The following is a 27943-nucleotide window of genomic DNA, read 5'->3' on the forward strand; positions in this document are numbered from 1 at the left end:
ATCTCTTAGCAACCTCAAAACTTCTGAGCTATGGCTTTGACTTCTTCAACTTAGCAAATTTCCTCTTGTATTTGACACTCAAGGTTAAAGAGATGAAATGAAAATCTGTTTCCAGATACATGAAAGAAAAATTGTACTAAGAAACAAATATTCTCAAAACCTTCAACATGGTAAAGCATAAATTTGAGACTTATTTTCTGTTGACTTGTCTGAAGTGTGCTGGGTAAGCTTTGAACCCAAAATGCACTGAGTGGGAGACAGTATTAGTTATTTATGTAGAGTAAGCTCTCCTCACAACATAGGAAGCAAATTTTAATTTATTGTTTTCTCAATGCCCTTTCAATGGAATAGCGTGGGGGGAATTATCCTGCACACATAATGGTCTGTGCCGTTCTGACCTGTCCTTGTGTCATTTCCACGTACAGTGGAAATAAATAAGTAAATGCTACGGTGATGTTATTGGTCTCCTTTTCCTCAAATGTGGTTCTGTCCTAAAGAGATGAATTCTGACTTCTCATTTGATATTTATTGCATTGAAATATAATAGAATTGAACTTTACAGAGTGAACATTAATCCTGATACCAATACATATGGTGCTGATTCAATGTGGAGAAAAAGATTTATTGTGATAATACCTTGTGAGAATGAAATGAGCTTAAATAGTACTATAATTCCCTTGGGTTTAAAAATTTACCTGAAATTTAGGTGGTCCTGGATTCTGCTAGTTTGCTCTGTAGTTTTCCAGGGTCAAAACAAAGTATTGAAGCCTTTTTTTAATTGAGTATGTTGGAAACTAAATGTTAAGAACTCACTACTTTGTGACATTCTAATATTTCTAGATTGGCATGTTTATGTCACTCATGCTATAAAACACATACAGACAGACATTCTTTAAATTCCCTGTGGAGATATAGATGAGAGGTGGATGAAGACATCTAGAAGTGGAACATGTGTCTAACATGAGCACATATTACTCTCCTTGAATGTGTGTCATTGAACAATAAGCAATCTGGGTCCTACAAAAGGTCATCCCAAAAGGATATAAGCAAGCTTATCTTCCTCGTTACAAAAGCTTCCAGGAGTACCATTGTGTGTGTTGATGGGAGTGTCAGTCATGTGCCATGGACTCTTCTGGATACCCAAGAAACTGCAGCAAACACAGCTGAGCTGGGGGAGAGGGAGGGAGCAAAGGAGGGAAACAGATGGTAAACAGAAAAAATAATATTAATGTAGCATGAGTGCCACATGAAGCAACGCTAGGAGGCTGGGGAACTGGTGTGTGTCGGGTGGGAGGCTTGTGATTATAAGGTACTCAGAGCAGGTTTGGGTGAGGGTGGTGGTGGTCTTTGAACAGTTTTGAGCAAGCCATTCAGTGACCTGAGGGAGGGACATTTCAAGCAGACTAGCCTGTGCACAGAGCCCAAGGAGAGCATGTCTGGAGTATGCACATATTGAAGTATATATTAAGTGATGTGTCTCCTGGAGATTTCAGAGATCTTGTTTTAGTTTAATTATGACTTTCTAGAATTAAATCACCTTTACATTCTTGGTCATGTTTCACCATCTTTGCACACTGTGGAATGCAGTTTGCTGATACTTTATTTGGAATTTTTGCATCTGTATTTTGGAAATTGTGTTTTTATATCAGGATTATAACTTCATTAAATGAGCTGGGAAGTGTTGCCTATTTTGCTATTTCTGGAAGATTCTGTAAAAGAGCGGAACAACCTTTTCCTTGAAAGTAAATAAGAACCATCTGGCCCTACTATTTATTCATGGGAAGATTTTTAATTATTGATTTATCTTAATGGTAATAAGGATGCCCAGGATTTCTACTTTTTGAGTCAATTTAGAAAACAAGTTTTTTCTAAGCATTTAGTTATTTCCAAATTTGCTAGCATAAAGTAACTCAAGAAATATTCTTAGTTTTTAAACCTCTCCTGGATATGTACTTATATTTCCTTTTTTAATATTGTTTATGCTTCTCACTTTCTTTTCCTTACTATTTTGTCAGAAGTTTGTCTATTGTTGTTTTTTAAAAACATATTTTATTGATTTCAGAGAGGAAGGGAGAGGGCAAGATAGAAACATCAATGATGACAGGGAATCACTGATTGGCTGCCTCCTACATGTCCCCTGCTGGGACTGAGCCCACAACCTGTGCATGTGCTCTGACTGGGAATTTAACTGAAATCCAACCATGATCTGGTTCATAGGTTGATGCTCAAACACTGAGCCACACTGGCTATTTATTAGTGTTTTTTTTTAAGAACCAACTTTTGCCTCTATTGATCCCCTTTGCTCTTTTTATGTCTTGCTTTCTGGGGGTTTATTCTGTTATTATTCATCATTTAGGCATGTAATTCATTCATGTTCAATTTTTCCCCTATTTTTACAATACATTAAGGCTCTAAATTTATTGGGCAATCTTTTGCTATATCCCACAATTGTGTGTGTGCGCGCACACACAAACAAGCACATACATTCTTTTTCAGGGCTAATATTTAAAAGTTTACCTTATGATTTTCTTGAACTAGTAATTATTTAGAAATGGTTTTTAGAAGCACAAACTTAAGTTTTTAAAAGCACAAATTTAAATTTTATAAATGTATTTTGTTTTAAACAAAATTTGTATTGGTGTTGCCATTAATAAGAAGTTTACACTATGTGCATTCTGATGTGATGGACTGAAGATACATCATTTATGTGGTATTCCTGCCACAACATATAACCTGAACCTAACCAAGATGAATATCAGAAAAAACTAAATTGAGGGATATTTCACAGAATAACCAGCCTATACTTATGAAACATTTCATTCTAAAGAAGACTAAAGAAATCTGAAAAATAAATGTAATACATCATGATCTTGGGATGGGATCCAGGTTGAGAAAAAAAAATTGTTCTTTTGCTATAAAAGACATTTTTGATACAATTGGTGAAATTGAGTAAGATCTGTAGATTAAATAATAGCACTGTATCAGTGTTAATTTTTGGAGTTTGATCATTGTACTGTACTACTTAAGAAAAAGTCCTGAGTTTTAGGAAATGCAGAGTAGAGTATTTACACATGTAACTATATGCAAATTAATCTCAAAAGGTTAGAAAAAAATTGCATACATAGAAAATAATAAAGCAAAGTGTGGCAAAATATTAATATTTGGAGAATCTAAGTGAAGGGTATATGGCAATTCTTTGTACTGTTTTTGCAAATGTCCTATAAATGTTTTAAATTCTAAATAAAAGTTAAAAATATTTATCTCTAAACAATTGCATTGTGGTCAAAGAACATGAGTATGACACAACTTGAACAAGTTATCTTTCTTTGCCTCAGTTTTTGCCACCTGAAAAATGAGAATACTAATAGCACCTATCTCAGAGTTCTGAGCAGAAATTGACATTTTTAAAGTGCTCAGAATCCAGCTTGAAATTAATATATATGTGTTGTAGAAGGTTAATAATGGCCTTGTAAATGTCATCTTATGTTTTAAAAAGGATGTTTGCAGATGTGAATAATTTAGGAAATGAAATTATCTTAGTTTATCTATATAGCCCTAAATGCAATCACAAGTATCCTTAATAAGAGAGAAGTATTACATGCAGAAGAAGATAAGGCGATGTGACTAGGGAGGCAGAAACTGGAATGATGGGGCCACAAGCTAGGGAATGCCATCAGCCACCAGAAGCTGGAAGAGACAAAACAGACTCTCTCCAGAGGTTCTGGAGGATTGCCAGTCCCACCAACACCTTGGTATTGGCCTAGAAACTGATTTTGGACCTCTAGTCTCCAGAACTGTGAGAGGATAGCCTTGCTTTAAGTGTCTGAGTTTGTAGTAATGTTAGAGCAGCTTAGGAAAAGAATGCATAGAATACATATGTAAACTTTTTATTACTCCCTATTTTTAGAAATTTTATGAGACTTTATGGCTAGGTATAGACAAAATTCTAAGTGTACCATGTGTGCTTAGAATATATTTCTGTTAGAGGCTCAGTGCATGAAATTCCTGAAATGGGGGGAGGGGTTCCCCTCAGCCCAGCCTGCGCCCTCTCACAGTCCGGGGCCTCTCGGGATGTCTGCCTGCAGGCTTTAGGCCCAATCCCCCTGGCCTAGTTTCCTGATTTCTATGTTTTTGTGGACTAGGATTTTGTGTTTAAACCCCATAAATTCAGTGTTTTCATTATTGTTTTATAGAATCATGCTGGTTTAAAATAAATTATATATTTACCAATTTGTTTACATTCCTCTCTTGCATGTCAGATCTTCCTTCTGATGTATGTCATAGTTTAATTGGAACCATTACTTTTTCTCTGTTGGTGCTATATTGAATGAGTAAAGGTGTGATTTAGAATTGATGGAATTTTAAGGTTAATAAAATACCTCATCATTCATTGACTTCTGGCTCCCGTGGTTGGTGTTCAGAAGTCAGTGTCAGTATGGCATTCTTTCATAGGTGAAATAATTCTGGTCACATTTAAGATACCTTTGGCTTGGTGTTCCCTGGTATCATGACAGTGTATTTAAGTACGGAATTTTAAAAATGTATCCTACTTGGTTTATGCTATGCTTTCTGTATGTAAGAAGTCATGTCTTTGATCTTTTCTGGAAAAAAAAAATCTCACTGTCTTCAAGTCTAGTTATAAATGTTCTATCTTGATTCTGCCTCATTACATTTCTCATACTTTCTACCTCTCGTTTCCCAAGCTGCATACTGTGCGATTTGTTTACATATATATTCTAGTTCCTTAGTCTCTTCGTTTATTTTTATCTTCTGTTAAAGCAAGTCACTGCTATTTTTATTTTTCATTTTTACATGTTTTAGTTCAGCGGTTGCCAACCGGTGGTCCACGGACCACTGGTGGTCCATGAGGTCCAAAAGCTTGGCAGCTGCTGTTTTAGTTGGTTCTTGTTTAAATCTGCTTGGTTATTCTTGATAGTTTCATGCTTGCTCATTTTCCAAATTCAGTCCTAAAATTTTATGGAAGTATTTAGCACATTGGCATTTTATATCCCATATCTGATGATTCTTATTATCAGAAATTCTTAGGAATCTAAATCTATTGGTTGTATTTCTCCAGACTCTCATTCAAAGTGGTTTATTTTCTTTTGTGGTGGTACTATTATTTTGAAATCCTATTTGATTGATTTTAATCAGGAGAAAAGTCCTGAGGGCTAAATTGGGATGCTCCTCAGAAGTAAATTTTTTGTTTCTGTCCGTTGGCAGCCTGGGAACTCTACCAACCTGGCACTACTCGCACTCCACTGGAGGTACCCGGCTCCATGCAGCAGTCCCAGCCTTAGCTCTCACACCTTGTAATGGTGCCAAGTCACTCTCCTGCTCCAGAGGCAGGCTCTATGTTTCCCCCAAGGAGCAACCACTGATTTCTTATTTTCTTACTGCTAACTGCTTCTAGCTCTGATTTCATTTTCTTACACTTTTTTCACCCCTTTGGTTTGGTTTATTATCTTGCCCTTATAACAAAATAAGTAGTATCTTATAATAAAATATTTTTTGTGACTCTAGCTTTGCATTAGAGTTTGGGTACTTGTGTTACATTTCTTCTAGGTAGGAATTAATATCATGTAACCTAATAGATATATGATAGAACGACAAAGAAAAGTTTTTTCATTTCTGCAGAGAACAGAGGAGCTAACTGCAAGCTACATTCATGGGGACTTAGTGGCCACTCTTTATGTTTGTTCTAATTTAGCCAGAATTGAGTTGTATTATTCAGCCGTACTGCCAGGAGTCTCCATTGAGTTTTCCATCTTTTTTTTCTCTCTGTTTGAATATTTTCCATTAATTGTCTTTTTTTAAATTTTTTTATTTTATTGATTTTTTACAGAGAGGAAGGGAGAGAGAGAGAGAGCTAGAAATGTCGATGAGAGAGAAACATCGACCAGCTGCCTCTTGCACACACCCTGCCAGGGATGTGCCCGCAACCAATGTACATGCCCTTGACCGGAATCGAACCTGGGACCTTTCAGTCCGCAGACCAACACTCTACCACTGAGCCAAACCGGTTTCCACCATTAATTGTCTTTTTAAATAGACTGTATATTTAACTTTTGTTTTAGATTTACAAGAAAATCTAGCAGAAAGTACAGAGAATGCCTATATTCCATACCATATTATGTTGCTACCAATCCTTCACTTTTGAAGTCATTGAAACACACACACACACACACACACACACAAAATAAAACCACCAGCAATGTGGTCCCAGGAGATGGCTCCATATATCATTCCAGGAATAGTCCTGTCTTTCCTAATTAGCGTTCACTCTGCCATGTATTTGCAGTGGTGTGATGGCATCATGTAGCATCATAGTTCAGTTTAACCCTTTGTAAATGGAGACTAATATTTATACATCTACATCATAAAGTCTTTTGAAAATCAGATCAGCATGTAAATAATTAGAACAGCATTTGGCAAACAAGGCACTCAATAAATGTTAAGTAGTATTTGTATTTGCTATTTTTTATAATTAAGAATGCGTAGATAAACTTTGCCCGCTCTTTTTTCAGGGTAATATAACTATCAGAATACCTTTGGGCTTTCAAATGTCAAATATTTTAGAGCCTTGGCAAAATTCTCTGTTACCCATAAAGCCTTTGTTGATGACTGTAACCGCTAGTGATCTCTCCCGTCCCAGATTTTTGTCTGCTATCTACAATTCCACATCCAAGTATGTTGTTCTTTAATTGTGCCTCAACGTGGTTTACACCGTGGTTTCTGGGAGACTTTATCTCTGGCAGCATCTGCAGTCGTGCTGGGCAAGGAGCAGGAGGAGTTCCTGAGTGGAGTCTGGGAAGCATCCTCTCTCTGAGTTGTTTAAAATTGGCCAAGTCTTGAAAGCCTGCACACAAACACGCTGCCGAGTTGGCAGGTTCCTGTCCCACCCTCCTTCCTCAAGCTGGGAACCGCTGAGCCTGGGGCCGGGAGACATGGGCTGGGAATTTCCCTCTGCAACACCTTGGCTGACAGCTATTAGCTTGATGTGCCATGATTTTCCTTGGATTGGATGTTCTCAGGAATTCAGCATCAGGCGCTCCACAAGTGGCACATGATTCAGACGGAACACTGGGCAAGAGTCTGCTGTGAAAACAGGCAACTGAAAGTAGGCTGTAGGGTGTGACTCGCCCAGAGTCGTTTCTAAGAGCTACCAACACATAAAATATTGATCAGTTTTGCCATCCAGGGGAGGAGATAACTGTTGAGTAGAAAATGGATCACCTGGAAAAGGCAGAACTCTTTAATGTTCTTACAAATTGAAACCAGGCACTGTTAAAAATGCCAGATGCTGGGTTCTGCCCCAGACCTCTTGACTCAGAATCTTGATGGGGCCTGGAATCTTGCGTTTTTATACGCATTCCTCCAGTGACTCTGCAGATGTTTCTCTCTCATCAATGTTTCTAACTATCTCTCTCCCTTCCTCTCTGTAAAAAAATCAATAATAAAAAGAAAAAACAATCAAGGAATAAATCAAAAGATACCTTGATACTGGTTTCAGAGGAGAGGCAAGGCAACTGGGCCAGCAAAACCTACTGGGACTTCAGGAGGGAGGTCTCAGCTAAAGAAACCCAAGAGTGGCACTAGAACAAAGGGCCCAAATCAGAGGCAAACCAGTTACTTACAGTTTAAGGCAGACCTTGGGGCAGTCCCTTGCTAGCCCTGATATCATGGTCATACTCAAATAGACAGAAACCATATAGTAATTCAAACAGGAATAAAACAAAGAATTACTCACTATAATAAGAAATTACCTCCAGGCCGAAACCAGTTTGGCTCAGTGGATAGAGCGTTGGCCTGTGGACTGAAAGGTCCCAGGTTCGATTCCTGTCGGGGGCATGTACCTTGTTTGCGGGCACATCCCCAGTAGGGGGTGTGCAAGAGGCAGCTGATTGATGATTCTGTCTCACTGATGTTTCTAACTCTCTATCCCTCTCTCCTTCTCTGTGAAAAATCAATAAAATATATTTTTTTAAAAAAAGAAAAAAAATTACCTCCAAGGGAAAAGGAAAACTAAAAATACTGACATAGTGGATAGAGAGAGCAGCCACTTAAAAGTACCTCAAGGCTGGTCTACCTCTAGGTCAAGGCAGAATACAAAGGAACGCACAAAGCCAGAAGCACTCTCACCTGTCAGGAAGCACAGACGTATGCTGTATTTTTCAAGTCATCTGCTCCAGGTGAGGGTTTCACAGGGTTTTCAAGTGTCCCCAGATAAAGGAGGGCAAGGTACTTCCACTGCCAAACAAGGCACAGGATGACCTGGTGTTCAAAATCGTCACTTTCATCCAGGCCCACGCAGAAGTGCCTATTTCAAGTTTGGGGATCCCATTCCTCCCCAATCAATACCTCAGCCTCACAAGAGAAACTTAACAAGGCTATAAATTCATCTAACACTGAAATTCAGCCCACAGACAGTTGTCATGCATTGAAAAGCCAGCTGAGACCGCATACTGGAATCAGGAAGAGCCCTTTCCTCCTCTCCTAGTATGTCCCTCCAGCACCTCTACCGATGGAACTGAACACCCGGCCAAATGGAAAAGGAGTCGTGCCAGTACTGCGAGCAGGTCAGTGAAGGATGGGTTTGGACCTGAGAATCAGTAAGAATTGGCAACGCACCTCATTTTCATCCCTTTTCCGTGGTCACCACCACCACCACCACCACCACCACCACCACTCCTAATAGAAACAAATCCTGCAAACAGAAATAGGGCAACCCAGGATGCGAAACTGCACCAAGATAGTCTTTCTAATAGTATAGACTCACATGTATCTAGGATGATCAACAGTTTGCCCAGGACTGCCCTGGCTTAGCACTTATAAAGCCCTGCATCCTGAGAAACCCCCAGTCCCAGATAAACTAGGACACTTTGTCACCCTACATGTGTCCAAAAGGTTCCCAAATGTTGTATGCATCAGAAACACCTTAGGCACTTAGTAAAAACACAAGTGATTCTGTTAAAGATGCAGTTATTTTAGATGCCAGCGGGCTATGTATTAATTTTTGAGAAGTGTTCTACTTGGAGAACTCTACTTCTAGGGACTCCTCAATCCAGACTTCTTTGTTTCTGTTCCAAAACCATTAACCATCACAAAAGAAAGAAATTACATTCCTTGGAAGATACAGCCAAAGGTTCCTGAGCCTGAAGCAGACACTGACAAGCTAGTTGATGGGCTTGTGGTACAAAAATTGCAGTCCGACCATACCACTTGCCCCTCCTTTCAGTTCCAGGCTAAAATGTTTCTCCTTCCATGTTACAAGTTATAACAATGAATAGTGGATTCTGTGAAGATGAGAGAGTTATTAACGACATAGCTACATTGTTAGGGTAGACTGAACGTCCTGCAAGTAAGCAGTATGAGGCTTATTCTGAAGACTTTTGCAATGACTACGCTTTGGCAGATCTTGAAGAATAACTTGCCCTGGCCGGTGTGGCTCCGTTGGTTGGAGCGTCCTCCGGTGAACCGGAAGGACATCGGCTGGATTCACAGGCAGGGCACACGCCGAGGTTTCTAGTTCCATCCCCGGTCAGGACGCACAGGCGTTGCTGAGAGGATCATTGATCCGCTGCCTCCTGCACAGCCCCCACCGGAGATGGAGCCCGCCACCCCCAAATGTTTCCTATCCGGAATCAAACCTGGCTCATAGATCGATGATCAACCACTGAGCAACGCGGGCTGCGCAAACTTCAAATCCTTTTGCTTAGTACCCGGTTCCCCAACTCCCTCGCCTTTCCACTAGCTGGGCAGAAAAAGAGGCTTGGACGTCTCCAACAGGCGGAGCCGGGGAGGTGATATCCAGAGGGTCCCTGGCCTCGGAAACACGTCCTCACTCCTCCCTTCGCCATATCCGGGCTCCTCGCGGGGATCCATCTAACCCTCCAACCCGGTGTCTACCTCCAACCCGGCCCTCCCTGCAGCACCTTCAGATACGCGGCCCTTCGGAAGCCAGGAACGCGGAGCAGCCCGGAACGCAGAGCAGCCGGACGCCAGGTGCTGGCGCCGGAAGCGGCGGCGGCGCGTGACGTAAGCGGAAGTATCTGACGCCACGGCCTCTGATTGGGAGTTGCTCGAGTCGGTGCTGCACTGTTAAGGGTCCCCGGGCTGCAGGCGGCGAAGCAGGTCCGGGGCCGAGGGTTGCTTTCTGGGCGGAGCGCGCCGGCAGGTGCGGCCCGTGGGTTCCCCGGTGGGCGCTCGGGCTGGTGGGGCGGGGGCCGCCCCTGAGGTCCTTTCCCCGTGGCCTCCGCGACCTCACCCGAGCCTCCTGGAAGAGAAGGGTCTGCTAGGGAAAGTTATTAACCCTTGTGGAGGGCCAAGCTTTCAGACCGTTTAATCTGTATTTCAATCGTGAGGGAGAGATGGGTGTCCTGCTCATAGAGGAGGAAACTGAGGCCCCAAAAGGCGGAATCATGTGCCCCAGGTTATGCAGCTGGGAAGTGGCAGATCTTGATTCCAAGCGAGTCCTGGCCGACGGGGTCCGCCAGCTTGGACTGGGATAGGAATCCCGGGTGGGAGGTGGGGTGAATGAACAGTTTCTAAACTGTTATGGGGCCCTGGAACCCGTATTTTCAACATCTGTCCCCTGACATGTACAATAGTAACCTATTGCTGCCCGTGAGCCGGGCAAGAACTATAGCTAATTGTCGTGTTAAGCTTTTAAGGCCTCAATGGAGAGAAAATATCAAACGAGAGCTTCCTCTACCCGTCTTGTGGGACTGGAGAGTTGGTATTTTGGGGGCAGATGACAGCCCCTATCATCTCCCCACTTAGGAGAAGAATTACGTATTTGTTACCTGGCCAATTTGTTAAACATTTGGATTTCTGGGCGCTCATCCCAGCTGTCCTGAATCAGGTGTGTGTGGGGTGGGTCCTGGTAATCAGTAGGTTAAACAGGCTTGTTACCTTCGAGAACCTGCGATGAGAAGCTTTTTAGATAGGCTTATAAAGAAATGGATCATAGTTTCAAAGCATGCCTAAACCTCCCTGCTCCTGGTAGGTCTGCATGCTCCTGTATATGCTGTGAACTAAAACTTTATTGGTGAAAATGTCAAAGTGATATGACGTTACTGACCATTATGAGGTGGATTCTTCAATTAGCTGAAGATTGTAACAAAATTTGAATAGTAATATATCTATTGACTCTCTCTCTCTCTCTCTCTCTCTCTCTCTATATATATATATATATATATATATATATATATATATATATATATATATATATTTGATTTTTTTATAGAGAGGAAGGGAAAGGGATAGAGAGTTAGAGACATCTATCAGGGCTTATTGATTTCTTGAGTGACGTTAGTGAGGTACTTAACCTTGTGGTCCTCATACATGTCTCCTACAATGCTTATTACACTTGTATCCATCCTGGATCAAATTTTCTAACAGGCCATTTTTAAAATGTTTTTATTTTTTATTTTTAGAGAGACAGGAAGGGAGAAAGAGAAAGAGAAATACTGATGTGATAGAGAAGCATCAATCAGTTGCCACCCATATGTGCCCCGACTGGGCATTGAACTTGCAACCTAGGTGTGTGCCCGACTGAGAATCAAACCTGCAACCTTTTGGTGTAGGGGATGACGCTCCAACCAGCTGAGACATCTGGCCAGGGCAAGGACATGGGTGTTTTTAACAAGCTTTGAGGGATGTTTGATGCCACTAGTGATGATAGGATATGGAAATGTCTTCGGAAACTGAGCCTTGGCCTATTTCTCAGTTTCCAGGTAGGGGGAGTATTAGTTTCCTTAAGTTCTGCTCTGGGGACTAATAAGAGGAATGTAGTTTATAATCCTGGCATAGAATTTCTTAATGACGTGCACTTTCTTGTGAATGACGTGAAGGTACTATAATAAGATTGCAAAAGGTAAACCTTAACACCAGCAGCCCTAAGTGACTTAGTAGGCTCCTTGCTTGAGATGTTGTGATGACAGAAGTTGATTTTATATAGAAGCTCTGATTGCTGTTGAGCAGTCTCTTCTGCCTGGAAGGATTATAGTTACCCTTTAGTAGTAGAAGTTCTACACCTCCTATTAAAAGCATGTGTGTGTTTGTTTTTTTTTAAAACAGGCTACCATCATGTGGGTCATATCAGCAATGAAATCGTCTGAAAGCTAAGAGCAGAAGCCTTTTTGGTCAACATGGAGGACAAAAGACGGCGAGCCCGCGTGCAGGGAGCCTGGGCTGGCTCAGCCAAGAGCCAGGCCGTGGCTCAACCAGGCAAGCACCCATGGGGATCCTGTGCGTGTGGATGTGGACAACTGTCATCCTCTTTCCTTTCCATCCCTCTGGTGTACAGTGGACTCCCATTTCGATGTTAAAGAATTATTTAAAACATGGCTGGTGTTTTCTCTGAATTTATTGACCGTGAGCTAAGGGTTGATCTGTAATGTTTCTCTCATTTCGTCATTACACTCAGACCTTTCAGTACGTGTGTTGAGGTCTTCAGCAGATGTTACTAATTAATTTGTAGAGGTCATAGAGGTCATCTCTAAGTGGATTTCGTTGGTCCTTGCTCAGTAGTAGGTGACGAGAGCAGACTTTTCTCTCTCTTTCTTCAGCTACCACTGCTAAGAGCCATCTCCACCAGAGCCCTGGTCAGACCTGGACAAACAAGGAGCATCATCTGTCAGACAAACAGTTTGTATTCAAAGAACCCCAGCAGGTAAATTCTTGTTTCTCCTTCAACAGTAACGGATGGTTTATAAATTATATTCACATTGTAGACACTCAAATAATTAGTGACTGAATAAATTCACTAATAAGGGAGAGTTAAAGGACTATAATAATAATGAAATGTAGAATATCAATTTCTTAGTATATCTGAGAATTCTCTGTAGTCTTCCCCCAAATTATGGGCATGTGTAATTTCTCTCCCCCCCCCCCCCCTTTTTTTTTTTTGGTACAGAGGCTGTACATGATCAGAGGTTAGAGGTGACAACATGACTAGAGCTTTCATTCGTTAAAGTCTAACAGTCCTAAAACCATGCTATCTTCAGTGCTAATGCAGCAAATGTCTCTGAAATTGGATTGAAATTTCAGCAACTACAATGCTTGATATTTTAGCTTTTTTTTCCCATGGGGAAAAATGTAAGAAACAGTGAAGATTCACTGTTTTTAATTATAAGGGAGAAAGCTAAATATCAGGCATCATGCTATAGCAGTGATTTTCAACCTTTTTCATCTGATGGCACACGTACATTACTAAAATTCTTTAGCACTCCAAAAAGTATATTTTTTGCCGATTTGACATTTTAAAAGGTATAATTTTGATTGGCTTAGAAAAAGAAAGTTTTTATCCATCCTTTTTTCTCCAGTGTGACTTTTTAAAGAATCAGGTGCCTATACTTGTATATTAGGAGTTCTGGTACCAAGAATTACCAATCAAACGCCACCTGATTATGTGACATAACCAATAAGATGCAACCCAATTATATGACCTATATATTTATGGTTCAGACATTCACACTGGATAGCTGTTGTTGTGTTGGCTATTGTCATTTTCTTATTTAACAATCTAAGAGAAAAGAGGTCAGTGCCCCTGACTAAAGAGTTGGGTATTGTGTGTTTTAAAAATGCGTGTGGCATAGTGATAGAAAATTGCTGTGTTCTAGTAATGATTTCATAAATGATTAAAACCCCTTACTTTCTAGAATATCTTCTGTTTTAAAAAATATCCTGGAAAGGTTTTCCTAATGCTCACTGTTAGGAAAATGGATCAATTCCAATTGCCTCATCTTTTAACGCTCACTAGTAACTAAGAAGAGCAGAAACAAGAGTTTCTGGTGGGACAGTGAGATCTTGGAATAAAAAAGGATAGTTTTGAACTGATTTATTTTGACCAGAATGAAAGGTTACGGTAATCCTTCAAGTCAGCCTCGCTGAGGGTGAGGAGCCCTTCCACAGTAAGATCTGCCTGTTTCCTTGCAGGCAGTGCGCACAGCCCCGGAGCCGCGAGTGATTGAGTAAGTAATATGCTGCCTTCCTCTGACTATTGCCTGCACTGAAATGGAGAGCCCGGGATTGTTCCCTCACCCTGGTTTTTCCGTCTGGGAGAGATAGCAGCTCAATAGTGTCTTAATTTTAGGCTGGGATATTCCTATCTCAGATGTCTTTAAGCTGGGTCTTTTGAGAAGCCTCTCTGAATTTACTGAGGGTGTGGAAAATGCAACAAGATAGTCTACGTCAAATTCTGACTGGTGTAGCTTTCCTGACCCTATTTCACTAATATGTCTGCAGACAGTGAGCTAAAATATCTCCTAGGTTAAGACGGGTTGGAGGAGCGTTTTTCCTGAGTCATTGAAACATGGCTCTTTGAGAAGCCTGTAGGTACCATTTTACTAGCAATGCTTATGAAAGCTGCTAGAAATCTGGATATCCCTACAACCTATTTCTTAAAACCACATAATTGTTTCAGAGCAAGTGAATGATAGTAAACATCCCATTCCTCATATTAATGTATCTAAAATGTTCTCGTCAAAAATTGTTAAAAATGCTTTGACTCCTCTTTTCCTGCTTTTCATTTTCCATCTGATGTGCATAAGTTGTCAGTCTAAAGCATCCTTTTATTTTAGCAGGTTATCATTATGCTTATGTTATTGCTCATGAGCAGTTTGTTAAGCTGTTTGGCTGTTAAAGGCTGACTTGTATATCTTAAAAATATTTTAAACTAACACAAATGTCATCATACTTTCAGAAAGGGTATGTTTTTGTGGCCTTGCCAGAGCAGTTTGGGTTGGCCGAACTGTGGCTGACACGCTAACTTCCCTTTGCGTTTGTTCACTGCCTTTGTTACATCACATGGTGCCAGTGTCCCTCTTTCTTCATAGCTATGTAACTAGTTCTTAGGTAAGCTACTGTCATCTCTCTGGGCTGTAGTCTTCTTATTTGTAATATTAAGTGTTTTGACTACTTAATCCCTTAAGGCCCAGGCTAGCAGCTCTACAGTCTTCGGTTGTTTTACAAATACCAGTGTGATATTATCTCCATTGGTGATAAAGAGAATAAATAAAACCATGAAACCTGTTAAAAAATGGGCAATTGTGAGTTTGCAAAGTGACAGAACTGATTCCTATTTAACCCTAGGGCTTGTTAATTTTGGTTATCTAGAGTTAGCTGTGCTAGATTTTTCTAATAGCCAGAAGTGTGGCTCACATTTGAAGTGAGCCAGCTTCTAAATGTGGCCCAAAATATATCACATAGCAACATTGTAATCACACACAACACATTTAGAAATGTGACCAATACTGTATATGTAACAGTAGTTCTGCTACATTTTGGTTCAGAGTGGCTCACACATCTACCTAAGAGCCTACTCAGAGATTGTGAGGTACTCACTCACATGGCAGAGCGGTGTGTGAAAACTGTCCCTTTGTATTATCCTCAGTAACGTACCTCCTTCTGAGAAGGAACTGACACAATTATCTGGATAGAGGCACCTATCCAGTCGGGAACACTTCTCTTACATGGACCTCACCACCCTGCACATACGCAACAGTTTTGTGCTATTGCAAACTTGATTAAATTCAATTAGCTTTTATTTCTCAACTAGTATGTGTTAGGTGCTGGGAAACAGTAATAACCTATTTCTTGCCCCTCAGTAGCCCACAGTCTAGTAAATGAAATGGACATGTGACCAAATACATTGTAATCCTGTGTATCATGAAATAGTAGATTTGTACGTAAGGTCTTATGGTAGCACAGAGGATGAGATGTTAACATTCGGGTGGATTAAAGGTCAGGAAGGTGATGCTGAGCTGAAACGGGGTGGTGTAGTCAGGAGTCCAGGCAGTGAAGTTGGTGGAGCTATCGGGAGGTGGAGCCAGGTCACAGGGACGTTAAATACAATGCTGACAAGTTGCTGGGGAGCCTTGAAGGACTTTTTAAAAAAAAATTTTCAATATATTTTTATTGATTTTACACAGAGAGGAATTGAGAGGGATAGAGAGTTAGAAACGTCGATGAGAGAGAAACATCGACCACCTGCCTCTTGCACACCCCCCACTGGGGATGTGTCCGCAACCAAGGTACATGCCCTTGACCGGAAATGAAACCGGGACCTTTCAGTCCGCAGGCCGATGCTCTATCCACTGAGCCAATCCAGTTTTAGCAGCCTTGAAGGGCTTTAATCAGAGGAGGAACCTCATTAGACATGTATCTGAAAGCAGCAAATGCACAGATACCTGTTAGATGCATCCCTTTTCCAGAGTTTCCAAGGGGGCTCTCTATTTGGCACTATTTTGGCCTAAGTTATGGGTGAATAGGAAGGGGTAGGATCAGAGTTTATGTTATTACAGTCTTCCTTTCATGGTCTGATCTTGTCAGGATCTGTTCCCAGTGATGATGTCCTGCCATCTCGCCCCTTATCTCAGTGGTAGAAGGTGGGCTGTTCTTGCCCTCATTGTTGAATGACTTTGGTGAGCCAGGACTTTGAGATCTAAGGAAAGCCCTACCACTGGGTGGACGGTATTGTTTTGTTTGATATTAACAAGCATGTGTTCTTTGTTTTCTTAGCAAAGAGGGTGTATATGAAATCAGCCATTCACCCACAGGCATATCTAGGTAAGTGACCTTAATCGATGCATGAGTGTACTAATTGTCACTATAAATAATGAAGCATTTAAAGCAAAATATATCAGAACTTATATATCTAAATTAATTGCTTAGAAGAAGTCTCTGTAATTACTCAGTGGCACTGCCATTATTATAACCCTTTCTGGAGCCTCCCTTTTAAAGCAAGTTTAACAGTCACACAAGGAAACCAGTTGCATTATTTTGGTCACATCTCATTGTTAACCAGGTATGGCTAAGGTGAGCTTGGGCTCTTTCAGAATATCGAATGCATCTTTAAAGAGTAAAAACGTTCAAGAGAATGTTCCAAGGGCTTTCAGAACACTTCCTAAGAAGGATCTCTAAAATGATTTGAACTGACTTAGCAATATTAAAATAAGTTGCTTATTCATTGAGAGAAAGAACCATCATTTGGCTATTTTAATTTTAATGTAATCATAAATGATTGTTTCCCCTACATTTCGCATAGCATCAGAAGACTACCAATTGTTAAAATGACACGGGGCCAGGCTTACTTTACTTCTCACAGCAGCCCTCTGAGGTGGATATGAACTTCATGTTACGGGTTACAAAAGCCAAGGTCCAGAGGTTGAATGACTTGCCCAATTTGAAGCAGTGCTGCAGCAAATTTGAACCATGTCTATAAGAGCCCCTATGAATCCTTTTGTTTTTCATGCTTTTATTGGTCTGCATACAGAAGTTTATTTTACATCCGAGCATCGTGACCTGGGTGATGTTGGGCTCTGCTTGCTACGGGAGGTGTGGTGAGATGATTTCATCTCTCCAGGAAAGGAGGCATCATCCAGCTTAGTTCACTCTGCTAACAGAGTCTGCAAGCCATCTTTTCTGTGCAGTTTAGTTACGAATGGTTGTTTCTGCTTCAAGGGTGCGCTTGTATCCTGGCTTTGTTGACTTGAGAGAAGCTGACTGGGTATTGGAGCAGCTTTGTCGGGAAGTTCCCTGGGAACAGAGGACCGGCATCAGAGAGGGTAAGTGGATCTCTGAGATCGCAGCGGTTGTCGCCTGCCTCACTTTCTGGAGTGTTTTCCAACACTCGCCTCTTTTCACCACAGTTATCAAGGATGCATAGAAGTTAGCCAGTCAGAGAAAAGGGACAGAGGGGTAATAGACTCAGAACATGGCAGGAGAACAGGGTGGGCGGGCACTCAAGCAACCAGAGCAGTTTGGGTTGGCCGAACTGTGGCTGACACGCTAACTTCCCTTTGCGTTTGTTCACTGCCTTTGTTACATCACATGGTGCCAGTGTCCCTCTTTCTTCATAGAAACTTCCAGGGCTTTCTATTTTTTTCTGATTCTACTCGGCATACGTTTTTCACAATCCTTACTGGCTTTTTATTTTCTTTCTTGTTTCACTGGAAGAGTCGCTCCTGTAGCTTCAGCTGTACTCTCTTGAGCTTGTACTCTCTTGTCAAGCATTGGAGCTGCTCTGTGGTCAGCCACAAGCTGCTCGAGCACCTGTAGTACCGGAGGGGGCCACTAAGCGGCATCTGTGCTCTTATACAATTCCTTTCTGGCAAATCAAGTGAATTTAAATTTTCTGTAAAGAAAAAGTCTAAGTATACTGGCTTCATTTGACTCAAATATCAGAATAACTCAGCTCTCCCTCCTCACTCCCAGCAGTTTCTACAGCAGGGCTTTTGGTGACAGACTTGCCTTTGATTCTAGACTCTGTTATTCAAAATAATTGTTAATTTTAAGCAAAATACAGTAATTTCCTAGTCCTAAGTTTCCAGATCTGTGAAATGGAGCCAATAATAATAATAATAATAATAATACTTACCTTATAAGGTTGTTGTGATAATTAAATGAGATAATGCATGGTAAGTACTTACCAGAATGGCAGGTACATAGTAAGTGAATGTTAGCTGCTTTTATTGTTATTATTCTAATTGTTGCAGTAATTGATACCAATTGCAGGGGGAAATAGATCTATGAATAACTCCCTTTCTAAATAAATTGGACATAAGAAACTTCTAAAATCAGCTGCATGCTGTGGTTGATCAGAGTACACTTTCTTTGGTGGCAACAGGTAAATGGTCTGTCTTGTTTCTTTAAAAAAAAAAAAAATATATATATATATATATATATATATATATATATATATATATATATATATTTTATTGATTTGAGAGAGAGAGGGAGAAAGAGAGAAATATCAATGTGAGAAAGAAACAGAAATTGGTTGCCTCCTATAGGCACCCCTTCCAAGGACCGAACCCACAATCTGGGCTTGTGTCCTGACTGGAAATTGAGCCAGTGACCTTTTTGGTGAACAGGACAATTTTCAACCAACTGAGCCACACCAGCCAGGGCCTGTCCTGTTTTTTTGTAGGGATGTTGGTGCTACAAATTCCTGCCTACAAGGCTTCAGACTCTGGGTCCTGCTTTTTCGATCCTCCTTGTCTCTTGTTGACTCCTTCATTCTTATTTGTGTCTGACACAACTAAGTCACACATTCTCACCTCATAATTTGCTCAGACTGTTTCTGCCAGCACCTCTTCTCGTCTTGAAATTGCATGTTCTCTCTGAAGGTTGAGCCTGGGTCAGTGCCCATCCTTGCTCAGCCTTTGTATTTCTCATAGCTTTTTGCACATTGTGGTTAGCACTCAGTAGGTACACCTTAAATAGCATTAAACCATTTCAAAGGCCCTGTATTTTCTTTCTCAGATGTAACTTACCAGCAACCAAGACTCACAGCATGGTATGGAGAACTTCCTTACACTTACTCCAGAATCACTATGGAACCAAATCCTCACGTATGTTGGAACATTGCTGTTGTATTTCTATACATAACTGTAAAGTACTAGAAAAGAACAGTAAAACACCTTACAGAGTTGCATGATGGTTCCTCGTTCAAAAACCCTCTGGGTTCAAACACTCTTTGTCATTGGTCAGAAAATCTGGAACTGAAGTGAAATGGAATCAGACTCCCGGATTTCAGGAAAATGATCCACTTCTTCTCCTAGTCTCCTCCTTCCCCAACCCTTTCTGGCTGCAGCCTTCTGTACGTACCCTGGGACACATTTACTGCGAGCCCAGAGTCCTCATGGCTGGCCAGCGAGGTCAGAACGTCTCTTCATTTTTCAGGCTAGGTTGTCATTTGTGGAAAACATTGGTGTTTTTCTTGTTGACTTTGGATTTCTTCTTAGACCTCAACTTATTGCTTTGGCTTGTTTCTAAAAATTTCCATGACAGACAAAGAGATGCTAGTATATAAATTAAGCTTGTCCAGAGGATGGAGTTGAGATCCAAGAAATAGCTCCTTGTTTAGTCTTTGGAACCTTGCCCTTGGCAGATAATGTTATGCTTTATGGAAAGAGACTTTGAAGAAAATGGAGTTTGCTTACGGCATTGGGATAAACAGAAATGTGACATGACACACTTCAGAGCTTCTCATAATTTATAATTATAAACTATCCCTGCGCTAAAATGTTTGTGGGTCAAACATTGGTGTGGGGTGCGTGGCTTTTTTACGCAAGGGGAGAGCTCTGCGCTTTGTTTCTGGGCTGCGTTGAGAGTGTGATCAGGGAGGTGTTGAGACCTTATAGCTGAGGTTGGTTTGGAGACAAGAGAATGGAACTAGGCCAACCCAACATAGACTGCTGATGTTTCTGTCCGAATTAATGTACCTTTTTGTCAGCAGTCACAGCAGAGAAGCTGAAGATTAAGCAGGCTGTGGGGAAGAAGCTCCTCATTTATTCTAGTTAATCTTTTAGAACAGGATTCCTCAACCTTAGCATTACTGCTTTGAGGCTGGTTAATTCTTCGTTATTGGGGCCGTGCTAGGCATTGTAGAATGTTTAGCAGTTAGTCTGACTTCTCACTGAATGCCAGAAGCACTCTCACCAAGTCGTGACAACCAAAAATGATTCCAGACTTTACCAAACATCTGCTGAGGGGCAAAACTGCCCCTGGTTGAGAACCACTGCTTTAGAATAAACAGAAGGCACATAAGATCTGCTGAGTAGAGTAGTCTTTTATGCGTGGAGGACATTTTGACAACTCTTAAAGGGTATTTCTTTTCATGACAATCCTTTTATTATAATGTAAGTAATAAGTATATATTATTGAAAATTTAGAAACTGCAGATAAACATGAAAAATACCAAAATTTTGGGTAATTCTTCCAGCTGATTTTTGGTTCCAGTCTCTATTTCATTTTAGGCAAATATATGAAAAGAGTAAAATAAATTATGTATACTGCATTTCTTTTTTTATCATTTAAATTTTGTTTTTTAGTTACAGTTTACATTCAGTATTATGTATTTTGTATTAGTTTCAGCTATACAGCATTTTGGTTAGACAGTTATATACTTTACAAGGTTATACCCCAATATTTCAAGTACCCTACCTGGCACCATATAAAGATATAACAATACTGTTGATTATATACCCTAAGTTGTACCTTGCATCCCTGGGACTGTTTTGTGACTACAAAATTATAGTTCTTAATCCCTTCACCTTTTTCACTCAGTCCTCCAACTCCTTTCCCTCTGGCCACCATTCATCAGTCTTTTCCCTGTATCTGTGAGTCTGTTTCTATTTTTATTGTTTAGTTTGTTCTTTAGATTCCACATGTAAGTGGAATCATATGGTATTTGTCTTTTTCTGGCTGACTTATTTCACTTAGCATAATACCCTCTAGGTCCATTCATTCTATTGCAAAAGGTAAGATTTTATTCTTTTTTTAAAAATTGATTTTAGAGAGAGAGAGATAGAGAAACATTGATTTGTTGTTCCATTCCTTTATGCATTCATTATTGCTTTAAAAAAATATATGCTTTTATTGATTTCAGAGAGAGAGGAAGGGGGAGAGAGAAGCATAGATGTGCGAGATAAACATCCATTGGTTATTTCCTGTACACACCCCTACTGGGAATCAAACCAAAAACCTAGGTGTGTGTCCTGACCGGGAATCAAACCCATAACCTTTTTTTAATTAAGGTATATATATGTGTCCTTATCAAATACATATCTTTTGGTATATGAGACAGTGCTCTGACCAACTGAAGCACCAGAGCCGGGCATTTCTCATATTTTTTAAGGGGGATTCATTAATGTGTATATATGTGTGTATTGGGGATACTTGTTGGATTTTAAAATAATTATCTCAAGCTTAATATATAACACAGGAGCAGATTCAGTCATAGGTTATTAAACTTCTTTTAGTCTTTGCTCAAACTAAATCTCATATGAACCTGATATATGGAAGTAGCTGAGTGCCTTAGCTGCCTGGAGTCCTACCACTTGCCCTCTCCTTTCCCCTGTGGTAATCCCAGAGGTACCTCTGAGTTACCTAGGACTGTACAAAACACTGTTTGAAATCCACTGAATGCATCCTTTCACTTCTGCGATTCATATTTCCTCAGACTTTTTCACAAATGTCTTTTAAGGATAGCATGGCTTCACTGCACAGTGAGATGACGCTGAATTTTAATTTAGACATTCAGCTCTTGAGGGCTCTGTATATAGAGTATTGGGTGGAGAGTCTAAATTAATCCTCTAGTTCATTATCCCCCTTTTTCTCCTTTTCTCCTTACTTCACCACCAAAAATAACCAAGAAAAAAATACATAGCCACTTAGAAACATAATGCAAACCTGGTGTTATTACAGTGCTCAGTCCTGAAGCAAGACAGGAAAGTGCTAATTGGTTTCTCAGTCACATGGCAGAAAAGCTATCTTCCTCCCTTACATTCTGGTTTTTCTTGTTGAGTGTAATTCTAGCATCTGATCTTTATCTGATCCATGAAGTTAAGTTTAAAGCTATAAAATAAATAGGAAATACAGCTTGCTAACATTGTTATGGAATTTCACCTGAAAATCATTCTCTTAAATATAGGCTAACTTAATAAGATTTCTGTTTTATTGATCTAAGTTTTGTACTTATCACTGTTTATCTTTTAAAGTCCTCTGTTAGAATGTAATGTTAACATTCATAAGGAATCCCAGCTTTTGCCATGGTTTCCCTATCATAGCAAAGCTGATTGATTCCCCCATGTGCTTCCATGGCATTTTTACCTGACCGTAGCCAAGAGACATAAATAATAATAATAATAATAATAATAATAATAATAACAGCAACAATATAATAACATTATTATGCTTTCCTTTGTTAAACATTCATTCCTTCGCTACCAAACCTAGAACATGGACCTTGAAGGGTTTCTGTAACGTATCAATTCTTACAGTACAATCTATGGACCCTGGAGGAGGGTCACAAAATTCTTTTTGGAAATTCATAAGGTCAAACTATTTTTATAGTAATACTAAGACTGGGTGACATTTTTACTATGTTGAATTTTCACTGATGGTGAATAAAAATAAATAATGGTGGATATAACTTAGTTTGAACCAGGCATTGTCATCAGACTGTGCTAATAACCACTGTATTCACGTTTGTGCTCTTTCAGTTTTAAAAAAATGCTGGTTTTCTTTAAGAACGCCCTTGGATGAAGCAGTAAACATTAGTGTTATGAAATCTCAATCTTTTTAATAGTTTGAGGAAATGGGAAGTATGTGCAAAGTATCCTAATACAGGCCCAGTATGATGGTTATCAAGAAAAAACATGTGTGATTGTGTAAGCCGTAATTTGAACTGGCTACTTTTTTTATGGACTATTTTTTCTTTGAAATATCAACTAGCAGACCAATTATAGTTATTCACACTTGAGTATTTGGCAGACATATTTTTTTAAAAATGAATGAAATGAGTGTCACTTCAAGGAAAACAACAGGATTTAATACTAATGGCAAAGATTGCGTTTTCAAGCAAAAAATAGTATTTTGGGAAAACTCATAACTGCCACCTTGAGCCTGACCTCTTCTCCTTACTTTGCCTTTTCTGATGAGATCCATGGTAATGTTAATGGATCTGGGGTGTTTTTTTGGTATTATATAATGAAAGATCTGTATAACTCAGTGAACCAATATTTCCTAGATGTTACAGAGGTATACAGGATTGAAAATTCATTTGAAATGCAGCATGGACCAATGATTTAAATATAGCAATATGAAAAGTTTATTCATACAGTTTCAGATTCCACATTGCAACTAACCTTTAGAAATCAGGGCTTGTTGAATTTTGGTTTGATATCAAAGAATATCTGTAATTATTTGAAAAGGCTATAAAAGACTATTTCTAACCACATGTCTGTGAGAAGGCAATTTTCTTCACATAGTTCAGCAAAAACAACATACTGTAACAGATTGAATGCAGAAGCAGATCTGACAGTCAGTTGGCTTCAGTTAAGCCAGACATTAAAGAGACTTGCAAAGCAGTGCTTGCTGCTCTTCTCACCCATTGTTTGTATTAGAAAATAGTTATTTTTCATCAAACATTATTTTGTTAACATGTAATGAGTTTGCTATTTTTTAAATTAACCAATAGATTAAAATTTTTTTCAGCTATAATTTTTAACCTGGCAAATCTTAAAGCCGTAACCCATATAAACAGAAGGTCTATGGGGTCCTCAGTAGGTTTTGATAGTACAACCACTGTCCTAAAAGAAGCTCTGTAAAGCATTGTGTTTTCCAGAGGGAAGAATTTTAACAAGAATCAACACAAGCTATGCTGCTTATAGCTTGAAAGTACAACCTAAGATCAGGGGTCATAGCTTCCTGTAGTGTAGATTGTGATTTCTAAAGTGTAAACTACATAATGAACTTGGTGATCAGGAGGCAGGACTGTGGATCTGTTTAAATCTCCTCTAGTTCACAGACCGTACACTTACCAAGACTATCTCATAATTTCATCCTGTAGAAAGGAGTATTTTCCCCATTAGGTTGAGTTTCTAGGAAGCTAGCCACTCTGGAAATATTAAATTTCTTTTTTTAAAAAGCAATTCTGCCATTCACAATAAAATAGAAATAGGATGGACAGAGGGCCACCCAGTAAGAAAGTTGTTTGGCTTCTCACACTTCATTCTGTGTTTGCTATCTACCTGGCAGCCCATCAATGATGGTGCAAACCAGACTCACTGCTCCACTTCCCGCCTTATTGACAACCAAGGTGACTGACTGGAATAGACAGTTCCTCTTTCTGAGAGTCATGTATTTAACATGGGAGGGATGAGATGGATGGATAGGCCTGGTCCTCATAGAGCTGTGATACTAAATTTAGTACCTTAATAAAACTGCAGAGGTTAACTTGCTTCAAAATAGAAGTAACGGATGGGCATTAAACTACTCTTTCTGCCTTCTGTCTATTGCATTCCAAGTGGTTTGCTTATTCCACGCTCCTGTGTATAAAATGTGACTGATTTTGCATTTCCTTTCTGTTTTTCCATGTGGCTCTCTGCTCCTTTCCTTGGCCTGGTGACTGCAGTGGCACCCTGTGCTGTGCACACTTAAGAACCAAATTGAGGAGAACACGGGCCACACCTTCAACTCCTTGCTCTGCAACCTTTACCGCAACGAGAAGGACAGTGTGGACTGGCACAGCGATGATGAGCCCTCGCTGGGGAGGTGCCCGGTCATCGCCTCTCTCAGTTTTGGTGCCACACGCACTTTTGAGATGAGAAAGAAGCCCCCGCCAGTGAGTACTCCTTTTTGGCTTTTTAACTTTTACTTTCTTCCCCCCGTCCAGGTATTCTGTGAAAAAAGGGGTGCTCCTGTTTTCAGATTTAGAGGATAGAAGTGTGTGATTTGTTGATGAAACATTTTGAACTGATTGCTTACTCCATGGTTAACGTTTGGCTTCCAAAGCGCCCATTCACTCATTCACTTTCCTACCAGACACTGCCTGCCACGTGCCAGGTGCTGGCCAAGTTCCTTTAGTTGTCTGCCAATAGCAAGAGAATCTGCACTGTAACTGCGGTAGATGATTTGATAAAAATACAGATCTGATAAGTAAGAAAATTTGTCCTTGGTGGAAAGGACAGACACTGTTCCTGTGCTCCTGTAGACGGGGTAGACAGATATTATAATTATGCACTTAATTACAATGATGGAAAATGCTATAAAGGAGGACTTATAAAGAGATGGCCCGCCGAAACCGGTTTGGCTCAGTGGTAGAGCGTCGGTCTGCAGACTGAAAGGTCCCAGGTTCGATTTCTGTCAGGGGCATGTACTTTGGTTGCGGGCACATCCCCAGTGGGGGGGTGTGCAAGAGGCAGCTGGTCGATGTTTCTCTCTCATCGACGTTTCTAGCTCTCTGTCTCTCTCCCTTCCTCTCTGTAAAAATCAATAAAATATATTTAAAAATAAATAAATAAATAAATAAATAAATAAATAAAAAGATGGCCCAAGCTAGAGGGGGCGAGAGGAAAAGGAAAGAGGTTCCAGGAAAGATGCTCCTAAAGAAGCCTTATTTGAAGTAAGTGTTCTTCATGGCACTGATGTCTTTTCCCTGTGAGGGAGCATCACCTGCATCCGCATTGCCTCCTTAGCTTTCTCCTGGAATACTGACGCCCCTGCCATTCCTTCAGAGAGGAAGTTCAAGCCAGATATCGGAAGTGGCGGTCTGACCAAGTTCAGATAGAGAAGCAGTGACTAAACTGACTATACAGTAATTTCATTTTTCCATCTCAGCTCTTGTATTGTATTATATAACGTTGAGTGATGCAAGGCTGTTAACTTTTTTTTTTTTTAAAGTACAGAAGCTTAGGACTAAGGTAAATAGAAAGACAGTAGAAACTCTAAGAAAAAACAAAACAAAAAACACACAAATCTCTACCAAATTATTTTATTTCCAGAGTTCGTGTCTTTTTCTAACCAAGGTTCCCAATCATTCCTTTTACAACATTGAACCAGATGCAGGCAGTGTGGAAGGCCTGCGAGGCTGTCTTGAATGTGACTTGATCCAGACCTCATAGTTACTGTTAGGCAGTGCTTGTGTCTGTCCTTCATCAAACATCTTCTCTGAGGATGCAATTAATGGACTGGACTGTTTCCTGACATGTGTTTGGGTTTCCAAGCACAGTATTTTGAAGCATAAGGTGTTATTTTACATTTATGCTATTAAGTACCTTTTGTATGTAAAATTCCCATTGATTTAGGTTTCCATTACTTTGTTTAATCAGAAACTTTGATCAATGTAAGCAGGGAATTGTCAGTTGCCAGTGAGTTAGTTATTGAATGATCCTGCTCTTTGCGTTCTCTTCACACTCTCATTGGCAGTCCGCCTTTTCTTGTACCATTCGAGAAGCAGACTGCTCGGCCTTTGCTGTCTTCCTGTTAGGTCTGCTTATGTGTTTCTGCAGAGACTTCCACTCAGTTAAATCCCAAGTTCACATGTGTGAAGAATTAAATTCATCCTGCCCTGTTATGTGAGTGGCAGAGGAACACCATGTTTCATCTGTTAATTCAGACCCTCTTCTTAAGCCAGTCATATGGAACACCAGCTATGTGCTGAGTGTGGTCCTGGGCGCAGGGCTGTAGCCAGGAAAAGGATGAAGTGATCCTCCTCCTTGGAGCTCATGATCCAACACCTACTAGTGCTGTGTCTTCCCCCAGGGTCGTCCTTCTCTCCTGGCAACTGGCAAAAAGCTGTAACATGTCCAACATAACCTTTACTGCAATCCTAGTGTCTGATTCTTCACAGTTATTTTCTTTGTTGCCAAGTATTTACGTATTCAGTTACTGTTTTTTTACCCTCGTACATTTACCATCATCCCCTTTTAAAAACATCTTTGGCCTCTTTATAGATTGAAGTTTAAGAGTTCCCAAAGCATTATTTCTGGGTAATTAGTTTTACTGTATAAGCAGTCTCCGGCTGCTATTAAGCACTAATAATGTTCTTGTGCCCAGAATATCCCCATTCCTTTTCGCCTCCAGGAAGCTGAAGATCTTCATTTACTGATATAAAACATTCATGGTGTTCAAGAGCTGTTTCTTGGTAACATACTTCAGTTATGTTATAGTTTAATGTGTGGGTGGAGAATATAACTGTCACATAGCACTGTTTCTCAGGGCAACTGCTTGGAACAAAACCTCTGTTAAAGAGAGGGACTGCTCATACCGAAGCCCTAGCTCAAGGCATCTTGGAGTCTGTTTTGATGAACATGAGGGCAAGTACAGGCCACGAAACACTAACAATGTAGTGAAGTCCCTTTCATTGTCTGCCAGTAGCAAGGGAATCTGCACTGTAACTATGGTAGCTGATTTGATAAAAATACAGATCTAATAAGAAAATTTGTCTGAGATCTTGAAACAATGTTGGCAAAGGAAACGGATTCGGGAAGAAATGTAAGTGTGTCAGTACCTCACGTTATTGACTCTAATAAGTTTGGCTTCCTACATAGTCTTAGCTAGGATTGAACTTGATGCAATTGTATGTTCCTTCAATCCTGGCTTTTGTTTAAGATGGGGAAGTTAAATGTTAATATATTTAAATTATGATCAT

General features: G+C 40.2%; 2 protein-coding genes and 1 long non-coding RNA gene across 3 annotated transcripts in view; 2 read left to right on the forward strand and 1 right to left on the reverse strand.

The window, feature by feature from the left end:
• Window positions 1-6047: 6047 nt before the first annotated feature.
• LOC123651929 lies at window positions 6048-10004 on the reverse strand. The gene is made up of 2 exons (XR_006740935.1): window positions 8007-10004; window positions 6048-7766 (listed from the first exon to the last, which is right to left on the reverse strand). It is a non-coding gene; the product is annotated as an uncharacterized LOC123651929 (long non-coding RNA).
• Window positions 10005-10186: 182 nt separating this feature from the next.
• Window positions 10187-27943, forward strand: part of ALKBH3 (alkB homolog 3, alpha-ketoglutarate dependent dioxygenase) — a 30301-nt gene continuing 12544 nt past the window's right edge. Inside the window, exons 1-8 of the mRNA XM_036428271.2 lie at window positions 10187-10413; window positions 12082-12231; window positions 12573-12676; window positions 13942-13976; window positions 16525-16572; window positions 17467-17570; window positions 19270-19358; window positions 24926-25135. Coding sequence (XP_036284164.1) covers window positions 12153-12231; window positions 12573-12676; window positions 13942-13976; window positions 16525-16572; window positions 17467-17570; window positions 19270-19358; window positions 24926-25135 — 669 coding nt within the window. The 5' untranslated portion in view covers window positions 10187-10413; window positions 12082-12152. The remainder of the gene's footprint in view (window positions 10414-12081; window positions 12232-12572; window positions 12677-13941; window positions 13977-16524; window positions 16573-17466; window positions 17571-19269; window positions 19359-24925; window positions 25136-27943) is intronic.
• The window catches only part of LOC118713574 (probable inactive 1-aminocyclopropane-1-carboxylate synthase-like protein 2), a 95839-nt gene continuing 92913 nt past the window's right edge, over window positions 25018-27943 (forward strand). Inside the window, exon 1 of the mRNA XM_036428267.2 lies at window positions 25018-25135. The gene's annotated coding sequence lies outside the window, so the exon portion shown is untranslated. The remainder of the gene's footprint in view (window positions 25136-27943) is intronic.

The sequence above is a fragment of the Pipistrellus kuhlii genome, unplaced genomic scaffold (assembly GCF_014108245.1).
Source record: "Pipistrellus kuhlii isolate mPipKuh1 unplaced genomic scaffold, mPipKuh1.p scaffold_m20_p_9, whole genome shotgun sequence".
Classification (NCBI taxonomy): domain Eukaryota; kingdom Metazoa; phylum Chordata; class Mammalia; order Chiroptera; family Vespertilionidae; genus Pipistrellus; species Pipistrellus kuhlii.